We start from the raw sequence: 21379 nt of genomic DNA, 5'->3' as shown, positions 1-21379 counted from the left end.
TGTGTCAGTGTGTATTTCAGTCTGGGTGTTGGTGCATCTCATTGGTTCTCTCAGCATGTTTATGTGCATGGCTGAGGAGGGAGAAAGAGTGAAAACAAGAAACCAACACCTGTGTGGGGTCTTTGATCTGAAGGGTGTCAGCGAGCTGGTTTCAACAGTTGACCAGTGCTGCCAAGAGACGGTTGTGTAGGTTGTGTTCGAAAATGATTCAGCTTAATGATATACTATAGCTGCTAATAAAATTACGGTTTTAACAACAACAGCCATTATTAGAGTATAAGTTCAAATGAATAGTCTGACTGTCTGAACCAATAGATCCACAAGACACAGGATCAATACTCTAATAGTGCATGGTGATTGACAGACACACACCTCTCTCCCCTTTTTTCTCTATTTCTATCTATCTATCTTGCCTCCAGGGACAGAACTGTGAGATAGCCATCAACGCCTGCATCAGTTTTCCCTGTGTCAATGGAGGCACCTGCCACCTGATACCAGGCCAGGAGGGTCAGTTCAGGTAACTACTAACAGATATTCTATTCAATAATGATTGTTCTGAATCTTAATTCTCTGGTCACTACTGCCTCCTCTGCCCTCTCTACCCGCTCTGCCTCCTCTGCCCTCTCTGCCCTCTCTGCCCTCTCTACTCCCTCTGCCCTATCTGCCCTCTCTACCCGCTCTGCCCTCTCTACTCCCTCTACCCGCTCTGCCCTCTCTACTCCCTCTACCCGCTCTGCCCTCTCTACTCTCTCTGCCCTCTCTACTCTCTCTGCCCTCTCTACTCCCTCTACCTGCTCTGCCCTCTCTACTCCCTCTACCCGCTCTGCCCTCTCTACTCCCTCTACCCGCTCTGCCCTCTCTACTCCTTCTACCCGCTCTGCCCTCTCTACTCTCTCTGCCCTCTCTACTCCCTCTTCCCTCTCTGCCCTCTCTACTCCCTCTGCCCTCTCTGCCCTCTCTACTCCCTCTACCCTCTCTGCCCTCTCTACCCGCTCTGCCCTCTCTGCCCTCTCTGCCCTCTCTGCCCTCTCTGCCCTCTCTGCCCTCTCTGCCCTATCTGCCCTCTCTGCCCTCTCTGCCCTCCTCACAGAGGATACAGGACATTATCTCTGTTTAGTAGGCTCAGCCAGAGTCGCAGGTAGAGCACACTGTTGTTTCCGTCTTTTGAGGGTTGAATCTGTGAACGTCGATGGCACAGGAGTGCTGTGATTGGCTTACTAAGTCCCTTTGATGTCACTGTTTCCAAGGGTTGACAGTTTGAGGCCCCTGACATGAGCCGTCTACCCCTCCTGTCTCCACCCAGCCCCCACCCAGTCCTTCTGGAGACTGTTGCAGAAACACACAGGCTGCTGTTAAATCATCAGGCTTTCTAAAGGGGAGACATGCGTTTGATAAAGCTGCCCGCCTCAACAGTGAGGCACGCCACAGCCCTGTCACACTTATCTCGCCCTGTTTGCCACGGCGTGCCAACTCAATGCCCAGCCTCCCACGCACTGGCTGTGCCACCATGTCAGCACGGGCAGGAAGACGTCACAGCGGGAAAGAAAAGAGAAATTATCAAACGAAAGAGGAAACAGGAGAGCCCGTGTGCTGCCAGAGTCACAGCTCTGAGCCTCAACTGCTCCACCAGTTCCTTACGTGACATTTCGGTTCAGCTTGATGAATGCCCTTCTGCATAGGATCCAATAGCAGCCCACGTCTAATTGGGATTACGGAAACCACAGACAGACCTGATTGCATTTTTAAAATGTCACTGAAGGTTTACCTTTGTTGTTATTCCTATTGAAACGCGGCTCTTTCTTTTTCAAGCGGCTTTATTCCCTAATAGAATTATTCCACGTCGAGGTCACTGAGCAGATACCATCTGGAGAGGGAATTTTACAAGTGGAATGAAACCCGATACGCCTGGCTGGCTGTGTCCGAAATACAACCATGTTGCTTATTTTCTCAACAAAGGTCTATTCTGTCGGGCCGTCTCTCTGTGCTCCCTAGCTGTGCATGTGTTCCTGGCTACGAGGGTCTGCAGTGTGAGGTGAACCCAGATGACTGTGAGGACAACGACTGTGAGAACAACTCTACCTGCGTGGATGGCATCAACAACTACACCTGCATCTGCCCCCCCAACTACACAGGTATGGGACACACACATTTCGTTGTGTTGTAACTACATTGCTTTAAACTGAAAAATAACTCTAAACCTCTTTGGACTGAAATCTTGAACCCCTCTGGGCTAAAATCCTAAACTCTTCTGTACTGAAATCCTAAACTCCTCTGAACTAAAATCTTAAACTCCTTTTCACTAAAATTGTAAACCCCTCTGTATTAAAACCCTAAACCTCTTTGGACGGACATCCGAAACTCTTCAATATTGAAATCTTAAACGCCTTTGGACTGAGATCCTAAACCCCTCTGGACAGAAAATGCGCCTAAAGCAATTGTAAGTCATTTAGTAATTTCACAAAGCAACTAAACAGTCATTTTTTCCGCTAGCGTATAATGGGCCGTTTTCTGCATTGACCTCAGACTGTTCTTCGGGGATGACAGTGCATCACGCTGGAGCACAGAGCCAAAGAGGGCAACAAAAAAAAAAAACGCAGGAGGTGGAAAAAATCCCTGTTGGCCTGCACAGTCCAGTGAATTTGGCCCGAACGCTGACAGCGCAGTTCTGAGTGTAGCCAGCCAATCCTGGTGGGGAGGGGGGGGAGTTTTTTTCTGTCAGACCGGGGCCTCTCTGCAGTGTGCAGGGCGGGCAGTGGGGCACCTCCTTAGTGGGGCATTGTGGGCTGTCCCCCGCCGTCGCCACCCGTCACAGGGGAGGGAGGGCGCTGATCTGAGCAGCTGCACACGACCCTGTCATTACCACCGCAGGCCAAATTGCAGGCCTCGCCGTGCCGCGTCCATCCCAGACCCAGCCTCCCGTGGGACTCCAGCTCAGAGTGCAGAGGGCCTGTGGGGAAGTGGGGCTTACGGGCTGCCAGTAGACAGCCGGTCCAGTTCGAAGCCTTTCAGCCAGGATGCCACACACAGCTGCCTCCGCAGCGTGGGCATGAGGGCTCTGGGGCCGACGGCGGGCAGCGCCAGGCAGCCCGGTGAAGCAGCAGCCGCAGCCCCGGACCGGGGGAAGTCCACAGGCTAACCCAGCAATTTGGCCTCCTTTAAACCAACTGCCCCCCCACCCCCCCACTTAGCCATCCATCCATCCAAAGCAGTGTTTCTGTTGCTCTCACTTCCTGTTTAAAACCAGGCCAAACAAGATGATGCCGAGTGTGTGTGTGTGTGTGTGTGTGTTTGTGTGATGTTTGAACTCTATTTGAATATACGTTGTATTGCTAGAATCAACTAAACCTTATGAAGTATGTGTGTGTGAAAGATGACCAGTCTTGTGCTGCAGCCCTTTAGAGTTCTGTTGACCTCTGACCTCTGAGCTCTGAGTGACAGGACAGAAGTGCTGTCAGTGGGTGGACATGGGACCCATCCGTCTGCATGAGGGTGTGCTTGTGATGTGGGTGTGTGCCCAGAGCCCTGGTTAACAGTGACATCTACAGAGCGTCCTCCTCTCTGTCTTCTTGTCCTTTACAAGCTGACAGACATGACACGGGAAAGGTCAATCCCTTTGTTTTCCTGCCACCCCTGGCTTTATCGTTCCCCCTGTAAAACTTAAACTGCCTGCTAGACGGAGAACGATTATGGAATATGGTACACATCAACTCTCATTTAGCCAATGAGCAGTGAGAACGGGCTGACACTGAGGCTTTGTGACAACTCCCTGCAGAGCACCTCAGAAACCCAATTGGAGTGGATTTCCCCTGTAGGGAGAGCTGCTGCTGTGGACTGACTTCCCCTCCACAGGGCTGCAGAATGAGGGAGAGGAAACAGACCTGGCAGTAGATGGAGAGAAGAGGAGGGAGGAGAAAAGGGGAAGAAAGAGCAAGGAGCAGAGGCCAGGCATCTGCACACCCTCAGCCCGGCTCGCCCCTTTCAGAGAGATAGAGAGAGGCAGCGGGAAGGAGAGGGGGAGGCCAGTGTCGGAGGAGCAGATCTATCCAAGCAGGTGGACAGGGACAGAGGGTTTTCAGAACATGGCCAGGCAGTGATTTAGCGGATTCAGATGGGGCTTTGCCTTGGCATGCACATCACTGTATTCCATACAGATTACAGCCCAATATACAACATGTGTTTCAGGTTTACTCAGCTAATACCCAGAGCTGGACAGCCCCCCCCCACACCTCCATGGAGGAATAGAGCAGTCTGGCACTGGAAACATGAGTAACTGTGGAATGCTGGGAAAGCCTTGATGGTCCATCAGGGAGACATCATACAATCGTACTATTAAAACAAGTGCTCTTAGAAGAACCTTCCATACAATATCAGGATCACAATTCTGCACTAAAACAAATGAATGATAAGCGTCTAAGTGAGAAAAAAAACACAGATTGTCTGGGTTTATGTGAGAGGAGGTCTCAGGCAATGATCTCAATGTCTCGATATTTTCTTCTTTTTGTGTGCTTGCGTCTGTGTGTGTGTGTGTCTCCCAGGTGATCTGTGTGAGGAGGTGGTGGACCCCTGTATTCAAGGTTTCGACCCCTGCCAGCATGACTCCAAGTGCATCCCCCTCACCAAAGGATACAGGTGAGTGACAGGCGGCTCTCAGAAGGGGGGGTTGGCCATAGAAAGTCAGAGGTCACCATAGGCAGCCCACAGGATGTGACCCGTGCTTTGAGGAGTCGTCAGGACAGCCCGTTCCGTTCTGTTCCTCCAGCATCCCAATATCCTGTTCTTTCATGACCAACGAACAAGGTGCCCATTCTAGTATAGCTGGCCGTGTTCTATAAAGTCACGCTCATAACACATACAGCAGCCTAATTCAACAGGCGGGTCTTCTGAAGTGAAAGAGAGTCCAGTAACAGCAAAGACAGGTCCCAGGATAGATAGAAGGGCCGTTCCAGAGCCGATGGTTCCATCTGTTGGGACGATAGTTCAGAACTAGACGGCGAGCGGGCGAGAGGTTTCCCGCGGTGGTCTCATGGCGTCCCTGTCTTTGCCGTGCGTCAGGTGTGAGTGCCTGCCAGGTTACGTGGGTCAGCACTGTGAGCAGGACTACAACGACTGCCTGGAGAACAAGTGTCAGCACGGGGCCCAGTGTGTGGATGCTGTCAACGGCTACACCTGCGTGTGCAAGGAGGGATTCAGGTGAGACAGGCTGGCATTGTCCCGGTGCCACAACGGCGCCGGGCCATCTACACACGCACGCGCGCGCGCACAGTAATATCACACACACACACACAGTCGAATCACACACACAGGAAGACCGTAAGAAGCTACAGATGGTCATTTGTTATCCTCCACTTGGCTGTCTAGTCTGAGGCCGGCGGTGTGGGATGGTGCGTGGCGGGGCAGGGTGGTGCGGGGCGGAGTGGCGCGGCAGATGAAGCTCCATGTGGCTAATTCTAGCTCTAAGTCTGGGACTAGGCTGTGGAAGGGATGGGATCTGGGGTGGGACATTTATGATGCATTGGTTTCTCTGTTGGCCAGCAAACAGCTGGAGCACTCAGACAACTTGGCCTTTTTCTTTGACAGTGTTTTACTAGGATTCCTTTGTCAGGGACAATCATGTATACTGTACACAAATTGTATCAAAAGAAAATTCATCCTGTGGGAAAATGTAGCTGGTGCCCACATGGGAAATAGGCTATTTTAGGGTAATGGTTAGATTTAGTGGTAGAATTGGGGTGAGGGTTTGGGTTAGGGCAAAGTGTTAGGATCTAGGTTAGGGTTAAACTTAGGTTAGGTTATGCTTGGGATTAAGGTTTGGTATAAGGGTTAGGGTTATGGAGCATTGAATGCTACTCAGTTAGGAAAGTAATATAAATGTGTGTTTAATCATGACGCGTGGCAGCGTGGTTGAGTGTGATTTGAACCTGGCCATGCGTCTCTGCGTTCTACAGCGGTCTGTTCTGCGAGAACCCTCCCCCTATGATCCTGCTGCAGACCAGCCCATGTGACCAGTCCGAGTGTCAGAACGGCGCCCAGTGTCTGGTGATGGAAGGGGAGCCTGTGTGCCGCTGCCTGCCAGGCTTCACCGGAAACAAGTGCCAGAAGATCCTCACTGTCCACCTGCTCAGCAGAGACGCCTACATTCAGCTGCCCAGCGCCAAGTTACGCAGTCCCGTCCACATTTCCCTACAGGTAACATGACCCCGCCGACCTTTAACCTCTAACCCTAATGCCTGTCCCCGCAGACATATTCACGCATATGACAGATTGAAAGACACATTCACAGACACGCTCGCGGACACGTTCACACTGGCGGTCATATTCACACGGACAGAATCACAGACACGGACAAAAGTTAGACTTTGAAGGGTCTTTCATCACCAGCCCTGTCTATATGAAACCCATGACCTGCAGCCATCTGCCTTCCCACAGGTGAACATACTTCACACAACGTCACACTGTACATTAGCAAACATGACAGGGAGGACACAGTACCTTGGGGCTAGGGTAGGGACACAGCACCTTGGGGCTAGGGCAGGGACACAGCACCAGCCCTCATCGATACTGTACTTAAAGGAGAGGATGAAGCACCCTTGGGAAGGTATACGAGACACATTTGTCTTGAGGGGCCAGCATGAGAAATGATCCCTCGCTCCTTTTTCTCCCCGTGGGTGTCTCCTAAATGAAGCCCTATTCCCTGCATGGTGCACTAAAGCGCTCCCTCCCTTGGTGCCTCGCTGTACGGAACAGGGAACAGGAAGGTCCTTTTGGGAGGCAGGCTCTGTGTTTATGGTGTTGTCAGCCGGTCTGCGGTCCGAGCCACCACCAGGGAGGTGGGATGGTGACATTATTAGAATGTCACCTTTTGTTCACTAGGATGAATAATGTGTTTTACTGAGATTGGTATTATGGTAATAGAGTGTCGGCGTGGCAAGTGCTATCAGCCCAATCAGTGGGATTGAGTCACGGCCGCAGGATCTCGTCTCACCTGGCAACAGGGCACGTTAATGGTAATTAAAAAGACTGAGGTAAAAATAGATTGCTTGGTCTTAATCTCTGTGCTGAGAGGTGACTCCATGACTTTGAGTGTTAAGACGTATAGTAGTTCTCTCTATAGGCAACTGTAAACTGGACCATTCCAGGATGCTACTGCTGTTTTTGAAATAAAGGATGTTTTGATTTGCAAACTACGGTGACTAAGCAAAGTAATGCCAAATGTTGCCTTTTCTAACAAAAGCAGCTTTAGCAGAATAATATCCCTAAGTGATTGGGACAGAATTTCCCCTCCCTTTTGAGATCCTAATTGATATCTAACACCTGGCTTTTTTCAACATGGGGTCCGTCTCCTCTTGGCTCTGTGAGGCCAATAACAGCATCCTGTATCACATGGTTATAGAGTGAGCGCCAAGTCAAGCCTGTGAAAACTCCATAATGTTCTGTTTGACTTAAAAAGGTCTCCACTCTCTGTGGACCCAGCTATCTCCTCCCCCTGTCCCTCCCACCCTCTCGATGCTGCAGCCACTCTGAAAGAGCAGTCTGGAGAGCTGACCTCACTCCACCGGCAGGCAGACAGGCGGCTTGTTAGCTGCTTTCCCGTTTGTTTCGGCCCACTGAACATTGAGTGTTAAGTGCTTACTGCTTAGCCCTACGGCCCCATTTTCATTGCGTTAGCACGCATGTCGTGTTCAGTGAGTGGGAGGTTGGTGTGCTCATTTCTGTGCTCTCTCTCTCTCTCTCCATCAATGTCTCTCTCTCACTCTCCCTGTCTCCCTCCCTCCCACCCTGCCTGCCTGCTCTCTCTCTTTCTCCAGATGGCTACAGATAAGGACAACGGTATCCTGCTCTACAAGGAGGACCATGATCCTCTAGCTCTGGAGCTGTACCAGGGACACATACGCATTATCTATGACATCGCCAACTACCCCCCAACAACTGTCTACAGGTCAGCACGCACGCATTATAGACTCCAGCCCCACTGCAAAGCCACAGCGATCCCCACTTTTCACCTGACTTTGAAAACCTCCTCCAGAACGCGATGTGGCGTGCGGTATGCTTCGCTGGCCTCGACGTCCCTTAGCCCAGGGCGATGCAGGGCCAATAGACACCAGCTGCTGGACACTGACCGTTTAGGGATGAATCCCAGGTGTGGTGGCACATTGACAACGCGATGTTGAGCACATGGGAGGCCCAGCGGGGAATATTATTCACCCAAACAATGAAAATATCCTTAAATATTCCCCTCTGTCCTCAAACTTCCAGTAACTTTAGCCACCATCCCACCTCCACAAACAGCAGTTTATGTAGTTCTAACCCAAAACCTCAAGCAATCCTTGGCCTTCACTATCACTTCGCCTGGACGTTTTTCTTAGTCGTGTTGGAACCGACCTGCATGACGTCTGACCCCTCTCTCGCTCTGTGACAAAATCGGCTCCATAAAAAAGATAGAACCTTTCTGTTTCCCTCCGGCTCCAACTGTTCTAATGCAAACACACACGTTTCCCTCTCACCTCATGTAGACCAGGCTACTCTGGGTGGAGCTCCTCACAGACACCCAACTGCTCTCTGCTCTCCCCAGTCACTGTGCCATTCATAAAGTCTTATAACCGCTACGTAAGGCATTATAACAGCAGTTGTAGACAGTTTGTATGGGTTTTGAACAGTGGCATTAGATAGAGCAGAGGTATCTCATATGTGCTGACCCCAGACCAGCACCTCTGTCTGCCTGCTCTAGATTTGTTGTTATTGATTCCAACGGTGTCTGGCCAGTACTGTGCTTAGAGGAGCTGCTGCCAGGGACAGGGAGGTAAAAGAGAAGTGGAGGCAGAGTATCGATCCAAACATCAACCAGCTGCCCAGTGAAAAATAACAGCTCCTCCCCAAAAGGTGATTTTTAGACACAGGTCAGAGAGTATTTTTTTACGCTGAGCCTGTTTCACTTGTTTTATGCCTGCTTTTACTTTCAAGTCACCATAATGAAAATCGCATTCTTCACAAGACAGAGTAGGGGAGGGAAGGACTGGTTCCTCATTGCTCTTGGAGCAATCAGAAAGAATGTCCACTTTCTAAATGAAATGAAACGCTTACACGCTGAAGCAAATGGGCTTGTCGTGTCTAACCTGATCCCACCTCAGGCCCGCTCCGTCTTCCAGCCAGCCCTGTCTGAGTCCTCACGACTTCCTCTCCATCCTTTCACCCTCATTAGGCCTTCTCCCCCCAGGGTGACGAAGCGTTCTACGGCTTTGGCAGCGACAGGCCCCATTGTCTTTGGGGAGCTGAGGGAGAGAGGCAAAGGGAGGTTGAGCAAGCGCAGATGGGACAGGAAAGTGAGGATGGAAATGACCCGTCTGCTCCTGTTAATGTGACATCAGCAACGACATGGCACAGCCTGGAGTACCCAGCACAGAGCCGGGAGTACCCAGCACAGAGCCGGGAGTACCCAGCACAGAGCCGGGAGTACCCAGCACAGAGCCGGGAGTACCCAGCACAGAGCCGGGAGTACCCAGCACAGAGCCGGGAGTACCCAGCACAGAGCCGGGAGTACCCAGCACAGAGCCGGGAGTACCCAGCACAGAGCCGGGAGTACCCAGCACAGAGCCGGGAGTACCCAGCATGTTTCCCAGGTTCTCGACCCATGGTTAGCCTTAACATAGACCATGCAGCAGGCCTCATTCTCAGCCCGGGCCTCTGTTTTACACAGTGCCAGCCTGTGGAGGTGTGGATGTGGACAGACTTGCGAGAGGAAGCTCCTTCTATAAGTTGAGCTTTGTGGAGGTGGAGGTTGACCTTCAGAGATGAAGAGACTGGTGGTGATTACTGCGGTCGCTGCATTCCTCAAGCCTCTCTGCTCGGGCGGCTGTCGGCCAGGAGCAGGACTTCAAATGCAGGGTGGGTCATAAAGACACGGCGGGAGGGAGACTGGAACTGGGAGGGAGGAGGAACGGGATGTTTCCACTCCTGGAGTGTGGAGGCGGACACACTGCTATCACGTTACACACACACAGTTAACATCTGGACCATGACAGCGGAGACAGCTCTATAGGACACAGGGTAGATGAAGGCTCCAGGTGGGGGAGAGGTGTTCACATTGGAGTCAGTGGCTGCTGACTAGGGTCCAGAAGAGAGGAGAGAGAAGTGAGGAAAGGAGAGGTTTTAGTGGACAGAGGGGTTTCGGTCAAGCGGTGGGGAGGTAGAGGATAATGTACTCATCTGTCCAGACCTCACCTCCGTCACATAGCGAGGCTCAGAGGGAGATGGAGGATAGAGGTGGAGGATAGAGGTGGAGGGCTCAGAGGGAGAGTGGAGGATAGAGGTGGAGGGCTCAGAGGGAGAGTGGAGGGCTCAGAGGGAGAGTGGAGGATATAGGTGGAGGGCTCAGAGGGAGAGTGGAGGGCTCAGAGGGAGAGTGGAGGATATAGGTGGAGGGCTCAGAGGGAGAGTGGAGGATAGAGGTGGAGGGCTCAGAGGGAGAGTGGAGGATAGAGGTGGAGGGCTCAGAGGGAGAGTGGAGGATATAGGTGGAGGGCTCAGAGGGAGAGTGGAGGATATAGGTGGAGGGCTCAGAGGGAGAGTGGAGGATAGAGGTGGAGGGCTCAGAGGGAGCCAAGATGCTTCATTACCATCCGATGAATGGCCAGGTCCTCAGTCTGTCTTAATGTCCTGCCCTTTACTAAATGCCACCGTAATCCCTCTATTAGTTTAAGGGGCCTCATGTGCCATTATTCAGGATAGAGGGAATGGAGGGATATGGTAACATCCCAGAAGAATGATCATAAAGTGTTGCAGAAGGAAAGAAGGTTGGAGAGGGTTTGATGGAAGCACAAACATATCAGTCACAATTCCCTCCCACTCTTCGGCACACCGGCCATCTGTATTGGAGGGGGGCCTTCAGAAAGCAGCCAGGCTTGTGCCATGAGGAGGACAGCCTAAAGAGGGCTCACAATGTCTCTCTGTTATCTCTGACGTCTCTTTGTGAGCAGAGTGCCACATTACAGCTGACTGAAGAGTCTCATAAGAGCCACAGAGAGGAAGATAGGAAAGGACAAGCAGCTTGTGAATGAAGTGTGGCTGCTGGTGGACTCTGTGGATGAGAGAGAGAGAGAAAAGCAATACAGATAGACCAAGATAAAACCAATGCAAATACACCTGTCCATCAGTTCATCACATTTATTTTTTAAAGCCCTTTTTACATCATCCATTGTCACAAACTGTTTATATAGATACAAAGCCTAGAACCGAAAAGAGCAAGCAGCAACAAGCAATGGACGTACAGTGGCAAAGAAAACCTCCCTTGTAGGTTCAGAACCTGGGAAGAAACTTAGAAAAGGGTTTGTCCTCTTCTGGCTATAACAAGACAGAACTAATACAGATAGATCCAGATAGAAGAGTTCAGGAGGTCAGGAGAACGTGATGTGTCACACGTAGGTCAGGAGAACGTGATGTTTTCCACGGAGGTCAGGAGCATGTGATATGTTCCACGGAGGTCAGGAGAACGTGATGTTTTCCACGGAGGTCAGGAGCATGTGATATGTTCCACGGAGGTCAGGAGAATGTGATGTGTTCCACGGAGGTCAGGAGAACGGGATGTTTTCCACGGGGGTCAGGAGAACGTGATGTGTTCCACGGAGGTCAGAAGAACGTGATGTGTCACACAGAGGTCAGGAGAACGTGATGTGTTACACGGAGGTCAGGAGACCGTGATGTTTTCCACGGAGGTCAGGAGAACGTGATGTGTTACACGGAGGTCAGGAGAACGTGATGTGTTCCACGGAGGTCAGGAGAAAAGGAGACCACATTCAGTTCCCCGTCTCTAGGAAGTTGGAGTTCAGCCCTTGTAAGGGCATAGCAAGCAAGCAAGTTTATTTATATAGCACAATTCATACATCAAAGCAATTCAATGTGCTTTACAAAGAAGAATATATGAAAGTACAATAACATACAAAAAACAATACTCAAATGAAAACATCAAAACAAATGAAAACATCATAATAATAAAAAAATACAATAAGCTCCACCTAGCTACCCCAGCCGTTAAGAAGGTTTATAGCTGTTGTTAGACCTAGATATACCTAAAAGAGGAGGCAGCCAGGGAATATGTCCACCATTCTTCAGACCCCAAACACTAAACAAGCTTGTCGTTCACCAGTCTGCTTCTAAGGAAACCTAATGGGGGTTGCTACAGCTGCAATCTGGATCTTTGACTGTTTACAAAACATCAGTTTAAACCAGTCAATTCAGGGCTACATTGCAAGAAATTGATAGCGCCAGGTAATTGAATTTTCAAACTTACATACGATGACCAGGGAAACTGGTAATTGTTTTTAAGTTTGTATATGTGTCATTTATAATATGGTTAGGTAAAAAGAGGAAAACAAAGTATTTGATTCTTTGATGAAAGGAAATTGACTTTCCCCGGTTGACGAGCAGAGGAACACGAGGCTTCTGAAATCTGCCACGGCTTTCTGTTTGTTTTTATTGAATTTTAATAATGGGCCGCTTTAAGCTAATACGCAGGCTGGGCACACATCAAAGGCGCCGCGTCCCCCTTGAAAAATATCATTGCCTCTGGAAAACTTCAGCTTGTCAAAACACAGACAAACGCCCAATATTGGCAAAGGCTGGAGGGCAGAGCTACACAATTCACCTCTTTCGACTGGGCCTCTGCTGCCTCCCTGTGGTCTTAAGGTGGCATAGCAGGATGGGGCAACACCAACATCCATACGCCAGTACCACTTCACACTTTTTCCCCAGAGGACATTAGCACTTTCTCGTCAGGGTTGTTATTTGAAAGAGATAGAAAAAGAAATAAAACTCTTGACATTTCTTTCTCAGAACCTCCATGTTCCCGTCTTTTCCTGCCCCTCAGAACCTCTCTTGCTCCCTGCTACTCCTCTTTGGTCAGAACGAGGATGTGGGCTTTCAGATTGCCCCTAATGAAAGACGGCTGTCCAAACCAGAGACACTGGATGAAAATGTCATTAAAGTGTAACAAAGCAGGACTTCCATGGTGGTATTAATGTATCGAATGGAGGACCGAGAGGCGGAAGTGGTGCCTCTGCAGGCAAGCCAACTGTTGCATTAGTTGCAAAAGCCCTGTTTTCAGGGTGGAATTGAATTACGGGCCCATAATGTAAACCACACATGCTGCCTCTCGGCCTGCGTCTGTGTTGCCTCTTTGTTGAGCCAAGATGGTTTTTAGTGAACCCACGGCAGCCTACAGCTGAGCTGTGTGTGGCTGTGTCCTTTACCTGTCATCTCAGCTCTGCGGTGGTGAAGTCCTGCATGTAGTGGGCACATTTTCTCCTTTTAATGTTGCTCTTTGTCTGCTTAGTGTATTGGGCTCCAACCACCACAGAAACTGTCAATCAAAAATGTTTAACAATCAGCCAGTAGGAGAGCTGGAATACGGGGGTGGAGCGTCGCTAAACTTCGCTTACGATATGCTGTTTTTGGACAAGACCACAACCCAACAGCGGCAAAAGTGGGTTTTTCTCTGTTTTTGTTTTTGGAACAAAAACAGTTCTTAGGGTAAGGATAGGAAGAGCTAGTTTTAGGCCGAGGGGAACAACAGGGGGACAGAGCTGCCCTCAATTTCACCACCCAGATCCCTCTCTCTCTTTTTCTCTCTCTCTCTCTCTCTCTTTCTTTCTCTCTCTCTCTCTCTCTCTCTCTGTCTATCTCCCTCTTTCATTCTCTATCCCTGCCAAACCACTGTCTCTAGCTGTCTGCACTGGAGCTGCCTTTCTTCCCTCCAGGAATAACGTCCATACATCTACCCCTTTACTGACTCCATCTACCTCAATACTGACTTCATCTTTCCCTCTACTGCCTTCATCTACCACTCTACTGACTCCATCTATCTCTCTACTGACTTAATCTACCCCTCTACTGACTCCATTTACCTTTCTACTGACTCCATCTACCTCACTACTGACTTCATCTACCCCTTTCCTGACTCCATCTACCTCTCTTCTGACTCCATTTACCCCTCTACTGACTCCATCAACTTCTCTACTGACTCCATCTACCTCAGTACTGTCTTAATCTATCCCTCTACTGACTTCATCTACCCCTCTACTGCCTTCATCTACCTCTCTACTGACTCCATCTACCACTCTACTGACTTTATCTACCCCTCTACTGCCTTCATCTACCTCTCAAACTGACTCCATCAACCCCTATACTGCCTTCATCTACCCCTCTACTGCCTTCATCTACCTCTCTACTGACTCCATCTACCACTCTACTCCCTTCATCTACCTCTCTACTGACTCCATCTACCACTCTACTGCCTTCATCTACCTCTCTATTGACTCCATCTACCTCTCTAATAACTCCCATCTACCCCTCTACTGATCCCACCCCCCCTCAACAGTCTCCATCCTGCCCTTTACTGACCCCATCTACCTGAACAAGACTAACCTCTGGTCAGAAAGTCGAGCAGGGTCACAACCTCAGACCTCATGCTAATGTTGTGTCAAATCTTAGAGCAAACACCAAATCCAAGTACTCAGCAGTAACTAGGCAGTCCCAGAGGACAGAGGCAGTGCAGCCTGTGATGTACCCAGCAGTCAGTCAGTCAGCCAGTCAGCCAGTCAGCCAGCCAGCCAGCCAGTCAGTTATTGTGGGAACTGGAACACTCAAGTAGGAACAGGCCCATTATCATTCTGAAACAGACCCGTGTCTGCCTCAGCCTGAACCCACCAGCCTCACGGTTTTCTAGTTCGTGGAGGTTTTTGCAGGCTCAGTGTGAGTGGCTGAGTAAGGAGTCCGGGAGTCCTTCTCTGTGCCCTGCCATGATTTAAACATGAGTACTATGAAAGGCAGGTGCTCTCCAGAGGACACAGGTGTTGTTGACAGGGGCCGGTGTGGAGCCTTGCTCCGTGTCCCAGCACTCTTAGTACCCTCCCCCTCCCCTCACTACACGTGTCAGAGGGCTCAAATGGCATGGATGTATGGATTCACAGACAAAGGACGCTTTCAACACGCTGTTCGCCCTATTAACACCAAATGAGGGCAGCTGGTATAGGATCATTTGTGAGATATGTTTATTGTTTGAACACAGGACCATTTGGAAGTCTCCTTCTAATCAATTAGTCCCTACATCTGGGGTTTTCTCCAGTGCATAACGACTCCCGTACTTCTGCAATATTTTAAACGTCCCTACCTTCTCTCTCCCTCTGTGTTAGCAGTGTTGAGACCGTGAACGACGGTCTGTTCCACATGGTGGAGCTTTTGATTCAGAACCACTCTCTGAGCCTAGTGGTGGACAAAGGCACCCCCAAGAGCCTGGGCAAGCTGCCCCGCCAGCCCTCCGTGGACCACAACGCGCAGCTCTACATCGGCGGTAAGACGTAGCGCCCACCGTTTCCCGCCGAATAATCTGCGCCCCGTCGTAGCTGCAGAAACAGAGGACGCTGTGAAATGAATGGCATCCTCCCTCCCTCCCCAGGTGTGCCCTCAGCGGTGGTGGGCTCGGGTCTGCGCTCCGGTCCGGACCGCGTCCCCCAGGCCTTCAACGGCTGCATCCACAATGTCAGGGTCAACGGGGAGCAGCAGGATCTGGGCACGGCGCCGCGCGGCGTGGAGGGCATCCTGCCAGGCTGCCACTCCTGCGGCGTGTGCGCCCAGGGAGCCTGCCGTCAGACGGGGGAGACGGGGGTGTCCTGCGAGTGCCCGCCCAGCCGCAGCGGACCCCTGTGCGACCGCGAGGCCGCACCCAGCAGCCCCTGTCAGACCAGCAGGTACGGCCCCACGACAGCCGCGCGCGCAGGCACCTCGGCGCAGGCACCTCGGCGCAGGCCTCCGCTTATGAGGTTGCAGCCTGTCGATAAAACTTTGCTTAAAGCTTCACCACCAGCGGCATGTCAGTTCATTCACATGAGGACAGATAGACGTTACACACACACACATACGGCCGTTATAAATGATCGTCCCTCATGTGACACGGACCCCCCCACCCCCTCTGTTCTAGGTGTGTCCACGGCCTGTGTGTGCCCAAGGCCTCATCCTACAGTTGCCGCTGTGCCGAGGGCTACACAGGGCAGTACTGTGAGCGGAGGGAGGAGCCCCAGGCCTGTAAGGGCAAACAGTGTGGACACGGGGAATGCCGGCTCTCAGATAGCGGCCAGGCGTCCTGCCACTGCCAGCCGGGATACACCGGGCCTGCCTGCAATACCGGTGAGAGGAACCGTCCCAAGGCCCCCTTCAGAAAGAACCCCTGATGTTTCTGGATAGACGTTCTATTTTCTACATACACATGATTCCCACGGTAATAATATGCTGTTGATGGGTTTGGCTGTGCATTCTGAGTGACTGTGGACCTGTTCTTAGAGCTGACATGCCAGGGAGAGGTGGTGCGCGAGCTGCTGAAACGCCACCAGCCCTTGAAGACGTGCACCTCCACCAGTAAAATACCCCGGGTGGAGTGTCCCCGCGCCTGCGACGGAGGCCTCTGCTGCACCCCGTCCAAAAGCCGGAGGCGGAAAGTGGTCTTCAGATGCACCGACGGGTCCTCGTACTCTGAGGACCTGGAGACCACTCTGGAGTGTGGCTGCAGCAAGTGCCCGTTGTAATATCCAGCCAGCACCATGGAAACAGCCACAAACAAAAAAGGGACCTGCAAAGAGAAAATATATTGTAAAATAAAACATAGAACTTATTTTTATTATGGGATTTTTTTTTTCTTTCTAAAACAGAGACTTGATAATTGTTTTTAATATGTCGAATATTATTGTCATATGAGAAGTTATTTTGTACCTTAAGAAAAAAAAAACATTAACATTCCTGAAAGTATATGAATTTATATGTATGTATAAATCTATATAAATGTATAACCTAATCCGTGGTTTTTATTTTCTCAGTGTATAACTGCATGTGCGTGTGCGTGTTGATACGATGGGAGAGTCTTTGGACACTTTACATGTGGAGCGAAACAGTGAGACAGCGAAGACAAGGGGGAGTTGGTGCTACAAACTCCCCAGACATAGACAAGCGGAAGGCAGTCTGTTTCCTTATCTTCAGCTATGGAGACAAACTAAGGAACTGTCCTACTTGGCTGTCCTGCTTTATAACGGACTTCATCCCCACCACAGAGCTAGCTGAGCTCACTCTAAAGGATATGAACTGTTATCCATGGAGCTTGCAAACAGTGATTGTTACTTTGTGCCATAGGAAACCATTTTACGTTGTTGTTGTTTATTTTTATTTGTTCGCTGTTCCGTATCAGAGATTCTAGAGTACGACCAATATAAGCAAAATGTGTTGAAAAAGACGTCTTTCCAACGACTTGTAGCCCCCCGGGTCAGGCTGGGATGGATTTTCTTTCCTTTGTCCTCGGGTGTGGTCCCACAGAGTTGTCCCACAGAGAATCACATTCCTGAAATGTGTGATTTTCTGTTTCTTGCATGATTGCACTAATCACACACAGTCCAAGGCAGATTGGGAAGTTTGGTTATAATACAGTAATGGAACGACCTCGTCATTATACTATGGTTTCCATATGGGCGTATGGATTCTTTTTCCATGACAACCATGTGCAGTTTGTCCTCGTATTCTGTAATCATGACCAAGGTAATGTTGTCTGGCTAAAAGAGGGGAACTGACTTTGTAATGCATGGCTTGGCCTAGGAAATCAATGTTGAACTGAAATCACAAACCGTCCATAACTACTAACACCTAAAAGCTCAGATGACTGTAACTACTGTATTGTCCACTTTATGTGTTGAAAAGACGTCTTTCCAGCATCTTTTCAACACAACACATTCACCTCCCCTTTCATTTAGAGAGTATTTGGTAACACTGTTATAATTCAAATGTTTTGCCAGTTCATGATACTGTTGTGACATACAGTATATGTTTAAATACAGTGTTAGAAAATGTATCTTAATACATCCCTTTACCCCGGGGCCTAATCCTATCAGCTCCCATACACCCATGCCTAAAAATCACATTGAACGCTTCTGTATGAATGGAATGTGTAGGCTCCACAATGTACATTGTCTTGTGTGACACCTTGCATTCTATAATAATGAGGACTTACGTTGGCCGTAAGATAAGTTGCGTTCTCCCAGACATACTGTACAATGTATTTCTGGTAAAACCTTAAATGATTAATAATTATGTTGAATGTTGGAATTAAACTACCATGAAACTAGTCTCCATGTTTGAGTTAATGGAAAGCAGACAGCGTGTTCTTGACATCAGACAAATGTTTTATCTGATGTTTGGACAATTTGGGGGAATTGTGAGTCCATCAAAGCGTAACACCTGGCAAAGATTTCCATGTTTAGACAAAGAATAAACTTCTCTGCGTCTACAGCTCTCTTTAACTGATCATGAAGCCATAAATATTTACAGAAATAATCCTGTTTTAGAGGAAATAATCTGTATTTGATATCAGTGGAGGCCTCAGGTTGCAAGGCTTTCCCATGCATCAGTGACAATTACAATAATCCTTCAAGTAATTACTTCGTTTGGCTTTGCATTAAACACATTTTGTAAATAACAAATTAATGAGTAGGAATCTGAGAATTTGCTGCAGGTCAGTCTAATGATGACTAGTCTATTCCCAAGCCTTTCCATGACTGCCCCCATACCTTTGTGTTCCAGAACTAGCATGTAACCTAATCATCCAGCCCTTTATTGATTGAATAAGTAGCCCTGTTGTAGAACAGATCCAAAGACTGGGCTGGCCTACTCGAGAAAAGGGTTGGCAAACTCGTTTCTTGCGCTGAAGTTATCGTTTTTACAATGTGAAGTGATCATTATTGACCACTAGGTGGAGCCCTCCACCACGCTGTTTTTTTGCCCGTCTAGGCCTACACCTCTGTTCGTCACTCTTGGGATTAACTTTAAGCTTTAGGGGGATGTTTTCTTTTTCAGAATCACAATATGAGCAATTTGATAATTTGTGATCAGTAAGATGTTTGTGATCAAGGTGAGATATAGTCAGTAATGTTAATATTCTTTATACACTGTTTCTAGCAGCCTACCATCCCCCCACTTTATACTATTCCAAAAAGTATTATATCATGTTTGATATTGTAAATAGTTATAGGGGAGTCCGTCTTAATTATTAAATAGAAAGCCTCCTGAGAATATCAAGTCTTAAAACAGCAGTAGAATAAAATACAGAGGTCAGGGTGGACATCCAACTCTATTATCTCTGTTGCTAATGCAGGCCTGGGAAGGGAGATTTCAAACAGCACCAGTCACGCTTTAATGCAAATAATTACAAATAATACCCAGCTTAAATAGATGTTTGAAGTCTCTGACTTCTGCATGTTAATTACAAACGAGCTAAGCTTTCCATGGGAGTCTTTACCCCGAATGCCTCCACTCCTCCACTCCACTCCTCCACTCCTCCACTCCACTCCTCCACTCCTCCACTCCACTCCTCCACTCCACTCCTCCACTCCTCCACTCCACTCCTCCACTCCTCCACTCCACTCCTCCACTCCACTCCTCCACTCCTCCACTCCACTCCTCCACTCTAAAGAGGGATTTTGTTTGTCCTTTTTGGTGTTTTTTCCAATCCTTTGAAAAATGTCTGCCCCATTACGCCCCGTGACGTGCCAGATTAAGAAGGGGAGGACGGTGGAACAGAGATGGTATTGCCCCCTTCCCCTGGGGAAAGAGCGTTGACTCTACGTAGGCAGCCATGTCTGGACCTGTTGGCACAGTGGAGTCAAATAATACTTATCATTCCTCAGCATTATCGGCCACAGTGAAGGATGCTGACGAGAGGCACCTCTTCCCTGGCAGTCTCAGTGAGAGGGAGCTGACTGCAATCTGTCAGTTTGTTATCCAACCCAAAGGCAGTTTGGGAAAGATTATTTTGTTTAACATAGTTTGTTACAATTACTAGTTGCCTCTCCAAAATGTTTGTCGGTAAAGTCGTCTCGTTTACTAACCCTCCGTAGCGTATTCTGCTTACTGTAACATTTCGATGACTATTTCCTTCAGAGACATTAGAGGAAAAGGATTTACCAAACACATTCAGTGTTTAATTATAGTGGCCTTCACATTCACACATATGGAAAAAATCCAAACATGCACCTTCTTAAATGATGAATGGCATTTCATTCAGAAAACCAATATGGTGTCAATGTGTTTTATCGCAAATACCCTTTCTGAATTTTAAGGTAACCCAATAAGTGATACTAATGCAATTCTAACCCAATAAGTACCCCCTTTATCTTTGCAGATACTGATTACAGTTACAGTTGGTCGTCAGATTACATGCTACCGTTACATTACACGTCGTGCTACTGCCCACAGGTGACATGCACACCCTCAGTCCTCCCCAATCTCCACTAGACATCCTGTTAGATGCAGGGTCCCAGCGAGCTGAGAAAAAGGGAGGCTGTAGATGGGATTCGATTGGACAAGGTTGGACGTGAAGCAACGCTATCACTGAGATGTAAGAGAGAATGAAGGGGTCTCTGGGAGGAAGGGCGAGGGGCTGAGAGAGAGAGGGAGCTTCGAACACACAGCTGGTCACACAGCCGTGGACATGAGAAGAAGGCCAGGAGTCAGGGCAGATGGTGGCCACCCGGCTACGCGGCTATCAGCCAGGCCTCGGCACCCCTTCGCAAGCTGACTCGGTTAGTATGCTTCCGCCGTTCATTTTGTGTTTGCCTGTCTTTCGTCGCATAATCACATCCTTTTTTTTTAGGTTGCTGGAGGATCCACTGCTATCTGATCTGGTTTGGTTTGGTTGTGGTTGTGCTTAGATGCTTAGACCGTCTATTGAGAGGTAACATGAGGTTCAAACCCCAAGTAAAAACAAGCTCAGGCCCACCATCAGGGCTACTGTTTGGCTCCGTTCACTGCAACTGGCTACATCAAAGCATAGCATTGAGAAAGTGCTTAAGGCCAGAACATGGGAAACATACATTTCCCACAATCATGGCAAACAGAGTGTGTAACTACGGTGAGGCCAATCAGGTCATACTTTCCAGGCAGAGATGTGGTATGATCATTTGTATTCATAATTTGTACCAGATAACATCATAGCTATCAAATACTTCTCAATCAATCTCGGATTGGTTGAAGCTGTAAACAAAACAGGGAGTATCACTGTCCATTTCAGAGATAGTTTCTTGTTTGATTGCTCTCTAAAACATCCAAAAGAATTCCATAGCTTTGTTTGGTCCATATTTCTGGCATTGTGGCAATTGATTTGGATCAGTATAAAGTTGCGAAGCTGGGCTATGGAAAATTACTCTGAGTGATTCGCTGTAAAATCCTTCTGTCCATACAGACCAACATCATCTGTTGTGTCTTGTCAGAGAACTGACAGCTGTTGATTATCCAGACCGATGAGCCTTTCCTGGGAGGGACAGGAAGCACCTTTGTCAAGCGACTCTGTCCAATACATTACCCC

The 21379-nt window shown here is 49.0% G+C and overlaps 1 protein-coding gene across 1 annotated transcript in view; it reads left to right on the top strand.

Moving 5' to 3' along the window:
- Window positions 1-18145, top strand: part of slit3 (slit homolog 3 (Drosophila)) — a 171596-nt gene extending 153451 nt beyond the window's left edge. The window contains exons 27-36 of the mRNA XM_010899016.4: window positions 420-517; window positions 1993-2132; window positions 4536-4629; window positions 5053-5190; window positions 5946-6186; window positions 7806-7936; window positions 15183-15337; window positions 15443-15734; window positions 15965-16170; window positions 16324-18145. Of these exons, the coding sequence (XP_010897318.2) occupies window positions 420-517; window positions 1993-2132; window positions 4536-4629; window positions 5053-5190; window positions 5946-6186; window positions 7806-7936; window positions 15183-15337; window positions 15443-15734; window positions 15965-16170; window positions 16324-16565 (1737 nt within the window). The 3' untranslated portion in view covers window positions 16566-18145. The remainder of the gene's footprint in view (window positions 1-419; window positions 518-1992; window positions 2133-4535; window positions 4630-5052; window positions 5191-5945; window positions 6187-7805; window positions 7937-15182; window positions 15338-15442; window positions 15735-15964; window positions 16171-16323) is intronic.
- Window positions 18146-21379: the final 3234 nt, after the last annotated feature.

This window comes from Esox lucius, chromosome 4 (assembly GCF_011004845.1).
Source record: "Esox lucius isolate fEsoLuc1 chromosome 4, fEsoLuc1.pri, whole genome shotgun sequence".
Taxonomy (NCBI): Eukaryota; Metazoa; Chordata; class Actinopteri; order Esociformes; family Esocidae; genus Esox; species Esox lucius.
Note: the sequence above shows the minus strand (reverse complement) of the source record. Positions and strands in the feature narration are given on the sequence as shown.